This window comes from Epinephelus fuscoguttatus, linkage group LG11, assembly GCF_011397635.1.
Source record: "Epinephelus fuscoguttatus linkage group LG11, E.fuscoguttatus.final_Chr_v1".
NCBI lineage: Eukaryota > Metazoa > Chordata > Actinopteri > Perciformes > Serranidae > Epinephelus > Epinephelus fuscoguttatus.
Window position 1 is genome coordinate 15,239,292 of NC_064762.1, and position 18,006 is coordinate 15,257,297.

The 18,006-nt window shown below is 38.8% G+C and overlaps 1 protein-coding gene across 3 annotated transcripts; it reads right to left on the reverse strand.

Moving 5' to 3' along the window:
• Positions 1 to 247: 247 nt before the first annotated feature.
• On the reverse strand, positions 248 to 16,552 carry abcd4 (ATP-binding cassette, sub-family D (ALD), member 4). 3 transcript variants are annotated; one of them, XM_049589508.1, is made up of 19 exons: positions 16,166 to 16,552; positions 14,681 to 14,799; positions 14,246 to 14,373; positions 11,233 to 11,372; positions 10,942 to 11,058; positions 8,210 to 8,335; positions 6,199 to 6,249; positions 5,851 to 5,945; positions 5,627 to 5,748; positions 3,961 to 4,052; positions 3,723 to 3,812; positions 3,351 to 3,556; positions 3,090 to 3,181; positions 2,168 to 2,204; positions 1,700 to 1,749; positions 1,510 to 1,562; positions 1,331 to 1,407; positions 982 to 1,097; positions 248 to 386 (listed from the first exon to the last, which is right to left on the reverse strand). In XM_049589508.1, exons 1-19 carry the CDS (start codon positions 16,204 to 16,206, stop codon positions 282 to 284), a joined length of 1,857 nt encoding a protein of 618 aa, XP_049445465.1. In that variant the 5' UTR covers positions 16,207 to 16,552; the 3' UTR covers positions 248 to 281. The 3 variants fall into 3 exon arrangements, with proteins under 3 accessions (XP_049445465.1, XP_049445466.1, XP_049445468.1); XM_049589509.1 differs by lacking the exon at positions 16,166 to 16,552 and having other exon boundaries at positions 14,246 to 14,368; XM_049589511.1 differs by lacking the exons at positions 10,942 to 11,058; positions 11,233 to 11,372; positions 14,246 to 14,373; positions 14,681 to 14,799; positions 16,166 to 16,552 and adding an exon at positions 8,632 to 8,735.
• Between the last annotated feature and the right edge of the window lie 1,454 nt (positions 16,553 to 18,006).

Below are 18,006 nucleotides of genomic sequence, written 5' to 3' on the forward strand. Positions count from 1 at the left end.
CCTGATAACAGATACAAAGAGCTGAGAGCACTGTGTGTTAATTACAAAATTGGAACTAATATTCCCAATTTAGTGATTGTAAACATAATACAATAAATAAATGTGCAAAGATTTGGTCTTTTTCTGTCCTGATTTGTTGAATTTACTCAGGGCCATCTGAACCATTCATTCGTTAAAGTCTTTGGATCCAGTAGATTTTAGTTGAGCTCTGCTGGAGTGCTGCATGAACACATACAAACCAGATAAGTACAGTCCAGGATTTCAAAGAGATGACTCTGCAATCATGTGGCTTCTTCTCTAAGACTGAGACTACTCCCACTGCCTCCTTTTAGTTTGGTTAACTCCCACCGGCCTTCTCCACACAGCTTCAACTGGACATCATGGTACTGTGAGAAACAGAGAGACAGAGTTAATATCCTTGGTAGATAGAGTTGAGAACAAAGCCAATGAGCAGAGTGCTAAAATTGAAAAACAGAAAATTGATGTATTAAAAAAACCAAGGGCTCCCTACACATTTATACCAAACAAACTTTTCCTTAATATTTTACCATGAGTTTAAGTAGTTTAAAAAGCGTTGGCCTATGTAACGATACAGCAATACATTATTACACACGCACTTCCCAGGCATTTGTGGGTAAGAAAAAAGGGAGCGCTTGCTAACCAGCTGCATGTGTCCATTGCCAACAGACGAGACCTGCAGATACAAGTACTTCACAAACACCTACGTGGGGGATGAAAATTAAAGCTCCTGTAGATGTTAAAACAATTTGATGTGTGTTTGCATAATAACTTTGATATGTTTTTATGCATTTGCTTCCTGTTAAACTTTTGTTTTATGGACACGTCTAATAATTGTTTTGAGACCTTGTCTGAACCTGAGCAATCTTTGTCGGTACACAGAGTTTTAGTTGTGAATCTACACAGTTTTATGCGTCTGGCCCCTGGTCAGGGATGTTCAGGACACGTGTGTGTTGGGCCTACCTTCTCCAGGGTGCTGCGGTGTCCCAGACTGACCAAAGTCATACCGAGCTGCTTACAGGTTTTGTACAGTTGTGCTTCTGCCTCCTCTGTCAGAGCACTGGTGGCTTCATCCAACACTGCACAAAAAAAGAGAGTAAAAACACTTGTCTGACAAAGCTCTGGTCTGGGTCACCTCTAACACAGAGGACAGGATGTAAATGTTTTACATCTGAGATGCTAAACTTAGTGTTAAATCAAAGACAGTGGGCGAGGCCGGCTCCTCTCAAACTTCTGTGTCAGAATCACTTAAAGTCTTGTTTTATCAGATGAATCATTCATGAATACAGAACAGAAATCCAGAGCTACACACCTGCATATGCAGGCTGCAGGTAGAAGAGGCGTGCAAAGCAGAGACGCTGCATTTCACCTGGAGACAGAACATCGTACCTGCAGAGAAAAACTACTTCAGCATCTGCATTGCTCCGTGGCACATCTGAAGAATACATACATTTACTGTTTCACGTTGTCTTTGTTTGTATTTTCTCTTACCAGTTCCAGTCCACCTTTTCATCCAAACCGCCTGTCCGCTTTAGGAGGCTGGACTGGACCACAGATAGAAGTTTGACATAAAATCAGTGTTCAAATTCAGAAGCCTTTAGTGAAATATTTAAGGTGAATAAACAATTCTGCAAAAACAAATTGAGGATTTTACTTTAAATAGAAGGATAAAGTCACTCACCACTCCAGCTAGTTCCAGGAACTGTATGATTCTGTCATCGTCCACTGACCCTGGAGAGAGGACACTCACATTATCACCTACACAAATTAATTATTTCAGTCAATACAGAAGGCAGCATCAAGACAGAGTTACACATGAAAACAAGACCCAAGTATAGATTATGTACCTAAACACAGTCATCTTGATCTGATCTCATCATTATTGTGGTAATAAATGAGCTGCCTAATTCAAAGAACATACTGCTGTCAGGAGACATTTGAAACAACATGTTTCTTGGCTTTTAATGTATTAATTATGCATCTATCAACTGCATGTCTGAATGACACATGTTTACTTATGAGCTTTTTGTGTTTGTTTTTTTTTTGTTGCCAGAACTAATTGTGATTAAATGAATTAACATGTATAGCCTTTGACTGAACTGTATATTTAAGTGTTAAACAGTGCAACATTCAGAGTGAAGTCTGATACCTGATGCAGGGTAAATATCCTTCAGTGGGTAGATCACCTGTTGGAGAGGAGAGTTCCAGTTCAGTTAGTTAATTTTTGTAGGTTTCAGCACTTTGGTAAACTTGCAACAGGCATCTAGACATTTATGATTTAAAGAAATACAATTATTCACCCAGTGTTACCCAGTGTTACTCTTTGTTTCTCTCGCATTCCTCCACAATGAACAAAGAATTCAAAATCATTCTTGATGAACTGAAGTAAAGGGGTTCACATTTCAAAACATCAGCTTAAATCACACTCAGAGGCAGCTATGGGTATCAGCATGCACTGCTGCTAAAAAGATGTTGGCAGTTAGGTGGAAGCCACCACACAGTCTTTCTATTTTGCAGTGGAAAAACTCCTCAACAGAGATTTTATCTGTGGAGCTCTCTGTTGCTAGGATGAAGGGGGCAGGTTACATCATGCTTGAGGCTCAGGAAGGAGGCACGCAGTTTAGCTAGCTTTTACCCAATAGTGCACGTTTAAGAAACTTTATACATGTATAGTTGAATGATCAGAAGGTACAGGTATGTATGTTGTGTTACTTCTTTGTGTCTGTTTCTGTCTTTGTCATAACAGTAGAGCTGTATTATTATGAGGTACCTCCCCAACACATGCTTTTTTTCCCGCTAAAACATTACTATTTAAAACACTTCTACATACGAGTAGTGCGCCTGTGTGAGCACACGCATTTGTAATACGCAGAAGTGTTTTACAGTTTTAGCAAAAATACATGTATATGGCAGGTACTGAGCATTTAACTGGACAAATATAACGTGGATTATACTGCATGAGTTGTGAGAGTTGTGGATGAGTAACTGATATACAAATAATCATTTTGTGGGTGAAGTATTCCTTTAACAGGTTACAGGCTCTATAGAGAAACAACAGATGAAAAACTGACCTGTTCGCGCAGTGTGCCGTCTGTCAGGTAAGGTTTCTGTGGCAGGAAGAGGGTTCCTCTGGGCCCGAAACATGTCGTCATCTGCACAAAACCTGAGAAGACGGGAGACAGTTGATAGGAGGCTACTGATGTATGCAGATATCTTTTGTAGTCCATTTTGTCACATTATTTTTGGTGTAAAAATACGAACGATGCTTACGAAACTTAGGCTCTTCTCTCACATTATCTTGGATTTAAATTAATCAAACATCCTTTTCTCACCACTATGTGCCTCCCACAGTCGGTTAAGGACCCTCAATAGCGACGTCTTGCCGGTGCCTGTGTTCCCCACTACCAGCAGATGTGTCCCCTGGCTGATTTTCAGACTCAGATCCTCCACCAGCAGCTCCTCTGAGTATGGAGATTTGTAAGAAAGATGGTCCAGGATGAAGGCAGTGTCTGCTGGGCCTGCGTGGACGTTGAAGTCACTGCGTGGGGAAATTAAATAAAAAACAAAGAACACGTGGAGGCTGAAATGTTTTGTTACAAAGACTTTATTTTCATGTGTGTACTCTGCTAACATGCAGTGAGTTGCTTAAATCTTCGCTTATACTTTTTTGCAGCAGAAATTAATGTAAAACTGCTCACACAAACCTGTCAAAGTCGTAGCTTTCCCCTGATGCTGGGTCATAGTCACACTGCTTGCGTAGGATGTCATCCATCACCTCCCTCAACTCCCCAATCCTGACCACAACACATACACACACACACACAGACACACACACACACACACACACACACACGCTCAGTGATAGAAAGGCGGGTGGCAGGCACAAATGCTGCTGTCATCGTCTATCCTCCAGGAAGTGATCTTAAGTATGCAGTGTGATACCTGTGGGTGTATCCAGCCACATCTGACAGAGTGGTTGACAGGTCTATTAGCTGCGTGAAGCCATTTATCAAGTAGATGCACACAAAGGCGTTCTGAATATGAACAAGGAGAGGGAGAACCAGAGCACAGAGTGAATAAGGGACATGACTATTAAAAGAAGAAAGTGAACACAGAACAAACAAGGCTCATTGGACGACAGCAAGACAAGAAGAATTTAATGATGATAAAACTAATACGTGCTTGTCTACATGTGGTGGAAACAGTTTTGAAGTGACAATAATACAAGTTAGAAGTGAGAACTCTGTCTAACAACAGGCACTGAGCTCAGCATCAATGTTTTATCAGGAGAGAAAGCTTTTGCTGCCACCTAGTGGTGAAATTAGCAACACATCACATTCAGCCAGCTATTCTGTGATGGCAGGACTTTCAAACCCTCTGCCATCTCTCAACTAAACTTCGTGAGGAAAAGGTAAAACAAGCTCAAACTGTCATCCATTCAAGGTCAAAATTTTAATGTTGTTATGACTTTATAACTGTATTTGCAATTTAACTTATTTTTAAAGTGAATAATCTTTGTTCACTCATGTCTGCCTTTAATTACTTCCACCAAGGAGGTTATGTTTTTGGTTGATGTTGGTTGTTTGTCGGCAGGATTACGGAAAACAGGACCAATTTTCATGAAAACTGGTGGAAGGGTGTTGCAGGAGATAAGAAAGAACCCATTAAATTTTGGGGCAGATTAGTATCACAGGGTGGATACACTAATTGTTTTTTTCACTTTCCTTAACACTAAGATAGGGCATTTGGCCTTGGCAGGATAAATGCCATACATCTTGAAGGGGACCTATTATACTTTTCCATATTTTGTGTCTTATATAGTGATACAATGAAGGATGTTCATAATAAATGTGGCCAAAGTTTCAAACAATAAACGTGAATGCATGTAGAAGTAAAACCTGTGAGCAAAAACCTCAGGTTTCAGACCATTCTGAATACTTTGTTTCCAACATTTTTTCTACTTTGTCAACAGCAAAACATCATAGTGTGTTGAATTTCATTATATGATCATCTGCTCCAGGCACGCTACTGCAAATGTATACATTAGGTACACTGCTACATGTAGCTACATGCTAATGGAGCATGTATATTTGGTCAGAAGCTTTTATTAGCAATATTTTACTGTTAAAAGTGTAACTATACTCCATTACAGTCATTCTTTGGCTGCAATGACAGTGCAGAGATGCGGAGATATAGAGTACCTATAAATGCTAACCAATTAGAGCAGACTGGGCTTTTTTTTTTTGGGAGGGTAGCTTAAAAACACAGGGCACTAAACAAAGCTTTCTAAAGGCGATTACAGGTCTTCCAGCACAGTGTTTTTGGCCATTAAAGCATGTAAATGTGTTCCAGTAGAAGCATTAAATACAAGTATAAACATGAAGATGATAGGTCTTCTTTAAAATTCAGTTGGTGGCAGTACAGTTCAGTCGTGCCTAAACTTAGCCAACCATAGAAATTCAATAACTTAACATCAAAATCCACATTCATGAGTACCAGTAATTCTCTGGGCTAGTCTGCACATGTAGCTACTCAAACTTCATACAAAGAGTTGCATTTCTTAAGAACTACAAGATGTGAAGAGTAGGGACAGGAAACAAAAGCTTACCTTACTGATGAGTGCACTGAGCTCACCAGGAGTGAGACCATCGTAGACACCAGTGAAGATGGGAATGGCGATTATAATGTAGCTGAGGAAACCTCCAAGGTAGTCAAAGGTGTTTACCCCGACTGAGAGAGGAAAGGTCAGAGGTTAACAAGTTTAATCAAAGCAATCAGTGAAACATATGAGTCAGTGAGTGGGAGGCGGTGTACACTGTAGGATGTTCTTACTATAAAGCCAGAGCTCTTTGTTTATTAGACTCTTCTGAGTTAGTAACAGAGCCTGCAGCCTGCGGTTGGTCCTCATGTGCTCCACTTTACCGGCTCTAAAAACAGAGACAGACAGTTTTTCCAGCCTGCTTTAACTCTGTAAACAATATGATTTGGTGTGTCAGAACAATTCAGTGCCAGGTATTGTATTTTTCTTTTTAATCACACACCCAGTGCAGTTTCTTTGGAAGTTACAAGCTATCATTGTCTAAACTTTCAGGAAATATTTTTGTATTCATTTAAGGAATCTCTGCAGGCATCATTCGTGCACAAGACGACCCTGGTATATAAATCGTGTTTGTGCCTCACCTGTAAAAAGCTGCAGATTCTGCGTTGACACGGATCTGCATGTGCTTGAATCTGGAGACGCAAAAACATTATTCAATTTCAAGCAATGCAATTTAAGATTTAATACAATTTGCATTTCACTGTTGCCCTATCAACACCAAATTAAATAGCTTTAAAGAGGACACCACCTAAATTAAGAATTCCACTATGTTATTTTCATGGCCTCTAAGAGTTCAATCAATGTTTGTGAACATGAGTTACTCTCTCTCAAAGCCAGACACCAGAGAAATAACCCTGAAATCCATTGCAAGTCAGAAGTCAATCATTTCAAGTGTGTACTCCTAACACAAAACAAAGAAATACTTTGCACATCTATCTCCAAACAAGTGCGTACGAGAGAGACGAGAAGAATAAAACTTGTAGAAAAGACTCTCGCTCACTGTCGAAATTGCAAAAATAATGATTGTTGATTATTATGTGCAGGTATTGTGGGCTTCTAGGAATGATGTGGGAATAAGACGGTAAATGACGGTGATGTTTTTTTGATGCTGTGACTGTGTTCATTGTAATGAAGTGTGCTGCATGTTTTGTGTTGGACCTAGGGATAGACTGATACAACGGCCGGCCGATATATCGGGCCGATATTTGAGTTTTTTACTTGTATCGGCATCGGCCGATACGCGCGTGGGTTCGCGGATTTATTTTTCCCTGGCATGATTTACAGACAGGCATCCACGGGCAGCTCTGTGTTGCCGGAAGACCCTGCAGCGCACATGCAGCGAATCCTGCTGTGTACAGTAGTTGTTGTTTTATTTATGCTTCAGCTTAAATATTTGTTTATTTTATAAAGACATTACTGGAAGATTTAAGAGCACTGAACTCTTTTTTTTTATTTGAATGTATAATAATAATAATAATGATAATATTCTACCTGTTCTACCTCAACTTTCCATCTTGTTTTAGTATTTTTTACTGTTCAATAAATGTTTCTTATTTTAAACTTGAGACCTGTAATATTTGTTATCATTGTGTCATTTTTTTGATGTAAATTGAGGGAGCAAAAGCAGCATCGGCCCCAAATATCGGCTCAAGAAAATCGGCAGTCCATAATCGGTCATCGGCTAAGGGTGATGGAAAAAAAAATCAGTATCAGCATCGGCCCTAAAAAATCCATATCGGTCTATCCCTAGTTGGACCCCCTCGTAAATGACATGGTTAGTCTCAAGGGCCTATCTGCTAATAAACCTTTCATATGCGTTTATGTTGGCGAACCCAGGCTAAATGGATCTTGCTCAAGTTTCCGACTTGAAAGTCAGACTTGGATGACTGTTCCATTGCACTTGTCCGCTCTGAGAACAATGGATTGGTGTTATCAAGTATAAAGTCTGGAGCTGCTCCACACACAATGAATATGAGCCTGATTTTGATGCTTTCTTTTTTAAAACCAAATGAGCTCTATACTATTGTAGTGCTCTCAGCTCTGAAACAGAAAATGTAAACATAAACTAAGAACATTCCCCTCAGTGCTCTCAGTGTCATGTACAACATCTTTTCCATTTCATTGTTTATAGAGCAGCTCCAGACTTCATACTTGATGACAAAGCAGTCTGTCTTTTGGATTTAGGAGAGAGTTGTTTGTGGTTACTAATATTATATTTTAGGACATTAGACCATAGGACTAACATGTCTGAATTTTGAAAATGGGTGCAGTTACACTTTTAACTTGTGACAGTTAGATTGCTTTACAATTCCTCTTTTAACAGCTGACACACGTCCTGTGTTATTTCCTCAGACGCAAAAGGCACTGGGCCAAAGTCTATAGATACTTCCTCTTAACAAAGGACTGCTTTCCTTAAAAATAAACACTGAAAGGATTTGCATCAAATTAAACTGCAAAAACACCCAACTATTTTCTTTAAGTTCTGGGAAAAAAACTTTAAGTTCAGTCCTGCTTTGCTCATCTGTCAACACACATTCTTATTGACCCAAGACAGTTGTGCTTTTGTCACTTCATACAACACAACTTAAATACCTGAAGTCTCCCTCCAGTTTTTCCTGTTCAAACAGAGTCGACACAATCGGCCCCATCAGGATTTTATTGGCAATGGTCCCAACGACAAAGTAGCCAAAGATACTCACAGGACCGATCCAACCGGTGCTGCAAAACAAAGCACCTTTATTTATACACCTCTTTTCAAAACACAAAGGCAATTCAGAGTTCTTTACCTAAGGCATTAAAACAACTTGACGAAGACAATGAGAAGGCAAATACATTAAAACAGAATAAATGTGAATAAAATCAAACAGTCAAAGTATACAAAATATAATACTCAGAGAAATAACACTTAGTGTCATTTTGCTGCAGTTACAGCCCAAACATAGAGCCTCATTTTTTACAAAATACAATGGAAAACTTTTAGACTCCATTTAAACAGGTTTAGAGTTTCAGCAGACCTTTCGAGCTGGAACAGGCACATGCAAAATATGTTCGTCATCTGTTAAGAGTCACTGACAACAGTTGGACTTGTACTGTTCAACCTGGACCCTATTTGTGCACGTGTTTGTGTCTAAGTGACAAATGGGGACAACATCTTGGTCCAGTATTGAGCAACGGGACTGCAGCCAGCAGTTTCATAACAAGCTGCAATGTGACCACTTGGGTATTTCTGTACCGTCAATTTACATCAATTTAAAGTGCTTGGTTTGCCACTGACAGATTGTTAGTCTAAGTGTCTGACAACATAATGGAAAGGGTCCCTACAGAGATAGATCTTTTTGTTAAAGAGTAAGATCCTTTTCGTTTAACCAGAAACAGCCCTGAAATTGCTATCGCCAAATCCTCCAGACTCCATTAAAATAAATTGCAATTTTATCACTGTCAAACACACTTCATTCAAAATCGACAGAAACAAAATATGACTCACAAAAACCATCTTGGTTCGTCCTCCACTGTTCCAACAATCGCCAGCTCTGGTTTGGTTAAAATAAACCCTGACTTCACCCACTTACATGTGAAAATATGCTGACTCTCTACACGCTTAAATGACTGTTTATTTAAATGGAGTCTGGTAGGTTTTGCTATAGCACTTTGAGGACTGTTCCTGGTGAAACAGAAAGGATCTTACTCTTTAACAAAAAGGTCTATCTCTGTAGGGATCCTTTCCATAATGATGACAGACACTTGGAATAATAATCTGAGCCTGTCAGTGGCAAAAACAAACACTTTTAGTGGATGTACATTGGTGGTGTGTACATGCCCGGAGCCTGTTTCAGCCTGTTTTGCTGCTGCCAGCTGCAGCGCTCTTGCTCAATATTGGACCAATTTCAAACACTGCTGTTCCCATTAGTCACTTAGATACAAAAACATGGGAAAATAGGGTCCACGTTCAAATTTACAGAAGTTACCCTTTAACACACCACAGACAAAGAGCACATGAGATGACTAAAATTTATATATATAAAAAGGAAAGTCTTTATTTGCAACAACTTTCTAATTAATCTCTCATTCTTTTTTTGAGTTAGTGTGCGTCTCTCAAGCACAAATACAGACAAATCAGGGTCCGACGTTAAGGTTTTTTCCTACTTGCTCTGCCAGGCAAGTACTTCTCAAATCTACTTGCCCCATCTAAATTCTTACTTGCCCTGCCTAAGTGTTCTTTTTCTGGCTGTGTGGTGCATATTTTCGCTCATGACTTATATCTTACGTCAGCAGAGACGCTCAGCCAATGAAGGCAACAGCACATAAAAAAGCAACACACTGCAACTGGCAAATTTATAGGGGCATCACGGCAAAAATGTGGGGCACCAAGGCCAAAACCAATGGCGCAATAACAATATGTGCTAACTACAGTGAATGAAGACAAAACAATATATGTGTTGAAAAACAGTACTGAGTTTATTAAAACTGGGTGTGCATGACTGGGGATATACCTCGTCTTTGAAATCTCTTTATTCTTTTGTTATCTCCTAGTTATTAAGAAATTATTAAAAGAAGAAGATTCTTTATTGTCCTTTCTCAGCACATGACATACACTGAAACGAAATTTGACCTCTGCATTTGACCCATCCTACTGTATACACTAGGAGCAGTGGGCAGCCGCAGTGCAGCGTCCGGGGACCAACTCCAGTTCTTTTGCCAATACCAGTGGTCAGGGTCACTGACAGGAGTATTCACCTAACATAGCCTACATATCTTTAATTATATAATTATTTATATGTCTCTATGTATATTTTTACATAGATCCCCAATATTTTATTTGACTTTACAAAAATCCTCTTCCTTCATTTAATTTGACAATGTTTATTGTATTGTATTTAATGTATTAATTCTCTACAGGATCTTGTATGTTCTTTAATGTGTGTTCAATTTATTAAAAAAAACACAACAACAACAAAAAAACGTTTTGGTGAACCCTGCAGCAAAATGAGCCCTCTTCCTCAGAGAGGATCTTTGCCTCCCAGTTTGTTCCTGGCGGCAGAGCAGAGTGAACTGTCTTTCTAGCAGAGATCTTTGTCCCATGAGAGCAGGCACTAAGCTGCTCTCCGTGTCCACAGTGTGAACAGCTTTCGCTGGCGATTTGACAGTCACTAGAAGCACATTATGACCCTTTGTAAAAGTTTCTGTGCGGTACCTGTGTTGTTAATGTCGGACCCTGCAAATGTGGCTGTAATAATGTGATACCATAACAGATTGTTGTGTGAACAATGATGTTACATGAGTTTGGGTCTGACAAAATAAGTCGCAACAGTACTCTACAAACTCACCTCTGAAAGCAGTGGTAAGTGTAGTAAGCCAGTGTGAACGGTGACACAATCAAACGACTAGCCATGGTGCTCATCTGCTTACACAACCTCTCTGCGTCCTGACTGATTCGCTGGTCTCTGCAGGTTACACGGAAAGAAAGAAAGAAAAAATGACAATGTTTAATCATCTAACATAAAAACATTCAGATGCTGGATTTGTTGATAAATGTTGATGAACTGAAATTGCATTTGTGTCAATGTACTTTAAAAAGGCACTGGTGAGACTACAAATAGAAAACCATTAAAGCTTACGGGTTGTCTATATCCTCTCTGAGTACATTGAGTGTGTAATAGACTCGGCCCTGGAAGTAGGACGTGTGGAGGCTCTCAGTTAGCGTCTTTCTCCAGCTAACATACATCTGATTGCAAATGTACTGGTCGATACTTTTCAGCTGGAAGAGGGAGAGAGGAACACAGAGAGAGAGAAATTGTCTATTAGACAATACAGTAACACAGACAATAAACTGTAAGTATATGATGATCTCTATGAGACTAACAAGAGTAACCATCAAATGATTTCTCATATTTTGGAAGAAGCCTGTTACAGCTGTTTGTTTTTAAAGTATTGTGTTAAAAAAAAAACTGTATGTAGAGCGTCCTCATAATAAACTCATTATCATGATGACTTGAGGTTCAAAATCCAGGTATCAAGATCATGTGTGTAGACTGTGAAATGAATATGTCAGGCTGCCCTGACCTTGGAAAGTTGCCAGTTGCTAGTATCTATTACAACAGCAATCCAAAATCAAACATGATGTCATACACTAAGATATAGGAAACTATCCATTTGATTTATTATTAATTGTAGCACACATTCAAATATGTATCTAGGCAGATAATGTACAGTATTGGGAACACAGGCTTTGTCCCAATTATGACAGCAATGTTGTACTCCAATAATAATTAATTTGTCTTTTGTCAACTTCCTCATATAGTCTAAAAAAGAAGGAAGGGTCATTGCGTCAATGACAGCATTCAAGTTTTGCAGTGGTGCCACTTGTATTGAAGTAACACATTATATTTGCGCCGTTTCAGCTGTGACTGAAATCTGTTTCACCACATAAAAAACCCAACACATCATGTGATGCTGACTGATGTTTTTATATAAATGTGCATGGTATTAAGTTCCTGCCAGTACGCCTGTCTGACCAACTGCAAGAAGTGCCGCTGATTGTGACCACATCTACTGTCACACACCGCTGTCTCTGGAGAGAATTTATTTGATGTGTACTTTGATTTTTCTGTTTTGCCCATGACCCATCCGCTAACATGGGTTGAGATGACACTTTTGGGGAGCTGTCATGTCGTCTGTCTTTATCTTTTTAAGTGTATGAGCAGAAGTGGTATTTTTGTATTCTTCCTCAGTTACTGGTTTAAAAAGCTGTGCCACTAAAGCCCCTTTATTCCAGGATAGCTGCATCCCGATACTTCACCAATTGTGGCCTGACTGCAGTTATAAACAGCTCAATTTATCAAAAGCTCTGATTTTAAAAGGTTGGAGTCAAAGATTTGTTCTGTCAGAGTTCAGTAAATTTTCTTTTTTTATTGGGGTTTTCAAAGTTAAACAAACAGTGGCAGTAATATAAAAGTGGAAACAGACTTTCTAGAAGGGGAAGGACTTAGTGCATCTTTCTTACAGTTGGCTATAAAGGGTTGCCAAACCTGGTAGAGGTTGTTTTTATACCCTCCTATGGAGAATTCAATCTTTTCCACATGCAGGTGGTGCATCACATCCTTCACGAGGGCAGAATGGGCAGGACCTCGTGTTTGCTTTTAATTTAAGAATATGAATCTACGTGTTAGTAGGGTTACAAATAATATTGCGTTACATTGGGAGGTGGTGATTGCCCACAACGGACAACGGTCGCACGCTGGAGTAATATTTGGATACATTTCACAGAGCTTATCCAGTAAATATTCTTAAAGCAAACTAGGACTTTATCGTATATGCTGCATGCCTTGTTGTTTCCTTCAGTGAATAACATTCATACTAGTCATTTAGTCTGTATTATTAGCTAACACACACATAATTCATGACAACGATTAAGGTAAAGAGTCTGTTATATTTGCTATCATTCACCAACACCGCAGCCCCATCTGTTTCCTTCACACCTTCACAAGGATTATTTCTTACTGACATTAATTGGTTTATCTCCTCTTTAATGTAGGATGTCTTCTTTTAAATCAATGCTGAAGACTTATCTGTTTATCGCTGCCTTTTGTTAAATCAAATATTTATTCATTTCTTACACTGCGCTGTAATTTTCATCATCCAAATACTTTTACTGATTTTAACTGCACTGTAACTTATTTCTGTATTTTATACCTGTTTTATTGCACTTTAACTTTTTATTTTCTATTCTCTAGTTCTTTAATGAATTGCTTTTAAATGTTCTTTTATATTGTGTTTCTTTTGCACCTTGTCTAGATGTTTATGTGGAGCACTTTGATTTGCTTTGTTGCTGAAATGTGCTATATAAATAAACTTACCTTAGTTTTTGAGGATCAAATACATCTATAAGAACACCTGCTATTAGGAGAAAACCAATGTATGTTCATGCCAGGGCTGGAAATTTACTTTTTTTGTCTACCTGGTACTGTGCCTGCTCAATTTCAAAATCTATCAGCCATTCAATAGATAACCATTGTTTTTTGGCTGGTGAGTGAAGCAAATCTCACAGCCACTTGCATATTTTACCAGCATTTGGCTGGTTTCTGGTGCTAATTTCAAACCTTGGTTCACATGCTACACAGTGATGTAATGACCCTTCCTTATTTTTTAGTTTCCTTGGTGTAATATCCATTACATAAATAAAGTTATCGAGTAAAAATCTGTGCGATGAAGCAGTAACTATAAAGTAAATTAAAGTACATGCACTTTTAAACAATCTCACAAGTCTGCAGACCAATCAGAAGCAGAGCTGGGCACAAAGGAAAATGATAAGAGTGACTTTCAGCTGAGTTTGCACATGCTTGAAGAATGCAAACTGTTGAAAGACCAAATTCCACATACAACAAAACTGTAAGATAACTGACAGAAGGCTGTACTTTTTTGGTACTTTTGGGATTCTCTGGCTATTATTAACAGCAGCTAAGTCAACTCTTGTCATCCCACACAGCTCTTTTTTTAATTAAATGTTTATTTGTCCAAATCTCTAGAGGAAGGCAATGTTCTATAAGAGCCAACATAAACAAAAGAGACATAAACAAAAAACAAGAGCAAAATGACAGCAGGCCAAAAACTCCCACAGCTTCTTCAACTTACTGTGGAGTTGACCAAGATGAGCACCATAGCTGTGCCCACCAGACTCTTGAAGCCAGAGTAATCTTGGTCTGCCAGCACATTGTAGAAGTGGCTGGGGAGGATGCCCACTTGGTAAATGATCAGCTGCTCTGAGGGCAGAAAAAAAGATGTGTTAGCGTATTGTTGGGGCAATAGACTCGTAAAGAATGTGGGGAAATCAGGAAACCTTTGAGATGACCTTTGAGCTTAAGGTCAGCAAGAAATGACATTGTATGCAGTACAGTGTTATCTGAGAGTAGTTTTACAATGCCACAACAGGCATTGTAGTCTCGTGATGAGGCTTCATGTGAGTGACATTTACAGTCGTTTGATAGCTAGCTTGATCTTACTGTGATAATTGATTTCTCCTTTTGCTTATCACACTTCTCCTCCTGCACAAAGAGCCCCAGCAGTTACCTGTCAGAGTGACAGCAAGCAGCGTCCCGAACATCAGCACACTTTGACTGGTCCATGATGGGAACAGGACTTTCTGGATGCCGCAGAACCTCTCGACAAACTTCCAGTCTAATTTTAGTCTGAGGTCATGCACAGCAAGGGACATAAAAATTGTATTAGAAAATTATAAATGTATGAACTCACACCCTGTGGCCACATACACGAAATGCCCAATTTTTGTCATGAGGAAATGACTGCATTATGTCACTTGCACCGTCTTTCCTAATACAGCAATACCAGCATTTAAACTGGTTGCTGCAAACACAATATTTTACTATACTTTAATATTATCTTGAATGTACAGCCTTTAACTGTGAACGTGTGTATGATTTGATGGCAGTGAAGATTAATTACAAAATAAAATATCAGAGAAAATAATGAGGTAAGTTGAATCAGCAGGGGGATAACAGAAAATCTTGCTGTTAAAGGGGAACACCACCTAAATTAAAATATTCAATGTTATTTTAATGGCCTGGGAAAGCCAATCAATATTTGTGATGATGAGCTACTCTCTCTCAATGACAGAAACCAAGATGTAAGTCTCAAACTTGTGATGTCACACGGTATAAAGTCTGGAGCTGCTCCACAGAAATTGGTTTTGTGAACCCACATGTTGCTTTCTTTTTTATACTCAAATGAACTTCATTCTTTTGTAGTGTTCATAGCTGTGAAACAGAAATGTGCCCACATTAGGAACACTACCAAGGGATGTAGAATATAATGACCGGACATCATTACTGATCATCCCTCTTTAATTGCAAAGAAGATGATCACAATATCCTGGCTAAGGCTGCAGCCCCCCACAGTAACTCAATGGAGGGAGAAAATTAATTTTAAGTATGGAAAATATATCTGCTAGACTGCAGTTTAAAACAGATATATTTCAGACTAAATGGGCACCTGTTATGTCATACTTTTTTAAAATGATGTGATCTACTGGACTCTTTGATCTCCCATTTAGATATTTTTAGTATTAATTTATAGTTCACCTTTTTGGTCACTGTTTACTCTGTACAATGTACACGTTCAGTCCTTCTGTGTGCTCTTTTTTTTTTGTAAGGAAAAACCTCAGGTTCCTCACATATCCTCATTTTCCTTACACCTGAGGATGGAGGGAATCAAAAAATGGACATTGTGAAGATCCCAAGCTCCACAGACTCTTTTACAAGACATTTGTGCATGGGCTGTGTGTGTGAACATAGTGACTGCACTGTGAGACTACATTACTTGACGACATCACGAATTTGAGATTTAACACTCTAGCTTTTGGATTTGGAAGCGTTGTTCATGTTTACTTATATTTTTGGACTGTCTTAAACCATAGGAATTACATGTATGAATGTGGGCATAGTGGGCATAGTTCCCCTTTAAGGTAACACTGACATCTCCACACAATGAACATCTCCATCAGTTCCCCGTGTAGTGTAACGTTAGCCTCAGTCTTACCTTGTTGTCCCTCTGCCATTTGACTTTTCCAAACGAGGCATCTGCACTGGCCGACACGGGACTTAAATTTTTACGAGATAAAACTTACTTCTCATGTGTTTTACGGAGTCGACGTAACGTGGAGCGAATTTTAACTAGCTAACAAGCTAACTGTGGACTAACCAACGTCTACAGCAGCCAAACAGTAACTTTACAACGACTAACACAAACGTTAGCTAACAGTTAAACGGTTAACGACAACACTAACGGACAAACTTATAAAATGATTCAAACGAACAACCGTCCTCATTACGAGTCAGGACCGCATTAATTTGCTTAAATGTTTGGCATGGTCTCGCCGACGCCTACCTTGCTACCCCGCTGTGCACTGAAGTTGAAGGTGTTTGTTTTTTGTAGGTGAAAGCAAAAGACCGCATTTCCGGTTTAGTGTCCGCCGATATTTCAAAATAAAAGGTTTCATGGCTTTTTTTGGAACCAGTCACTCTAGAAAAACACAAAATTGCTCATTTTGCTCATATACGTAAATGAAACCCCCCTTCATGGCGAAAATCTTTTTACAAACTTATTAAAAAAAAGTAACAAACTATACTATAAGCTATACAAAATAGACTTCCTCTCTTAAAGGTGAACTACGCCCATTTTCAAAATTCATACGTGTAAATCATGTGGTCTAACACAGTCCAAAAATATTAGTAAACATGAACAACTCTCCTAAATCCCCAAACTAGAGGGCTAAAGCTCAAATTCGTGACGTCATCAAGTACACAGTCTGGAGGTGCTCACAATGAACAGGGAAAGATGTTCTAGATGACACTGAGAGCACCAAGGGAAATGAGTAGATGGGTATAGGTTTTTTTGTTTCATAACTACAAACACTACGATGAAAAAAAAGTTACTTTTGGGTATTAAAAAATAAAGGAAACAAACATTCTGTGGGTCCATAAAATTAGGCTCCCATTCATTGTCTATGGAACACCTCCAGACTTTGTACCCTATGAGATCACTAGTTTGAGACTCCTTTGAAAGAGAGAGTAGTTCATGTTCAGAAATATTGATTGAACCTTCCTCAGCCATGGAAATGGCATGTTGGAATTCTTAATTTAGGTGGCATCCCTGCATAGAAAAAGAATGAGAGTAGAATGGACTGAGTAGCGGCCATTTTGTATGTGTATCTTTACCATTGTAACAGGCTAACTTCTGTATAAACTTACATATAACTCACAGTGAGTCACATACTCATTGAGGTGAGGCTTTACAGTAAAGACCGAATGAGCAGTGAAATATTAGGCTACGTTTTCAAAAAAGCAACGAGTTAATTTTAAATTATCACTGTTAAGGTTACTTCTCTGTTTTTTTTTTTTTTGGTTGCTAATAATTGCATGTTTGTTGAAACATGTAAACTTGAACTGTAGCTGCCTCCAAATAACAAGCAAGAGCCACTGCTCAGTGAACAACTCAGAGATGGAGATAAACCGCTGCAGATCAGCATATTTTCATATTTAACGCAGAGAATTAAGGATTTATTGCAACATAACCAGAGATGGTGTTTGTTTGAAACAGTGGACTAACTTACTAGATGACTAACAAGGATAACTACAACGGTTTTGTTGAGTTTTGTTTCTGTAGAGTTTGAATTAAGTGTGTTTTACCTTGAGTTAGCAAGGCAATTAAACTAATGTTAGTTTTAGGTCGGTGAAAGACAGAAACTTTGATTGGTGTGTGGCTGTATTTGCTGTTTAATAAGGAAAATAGGCATAAGAGTAGGCCGATATGGAGTTTTCAGACTAGTGACCATGACACACTTTACAGCCCCACTGACTTGTGTTGTCACCATAACAACC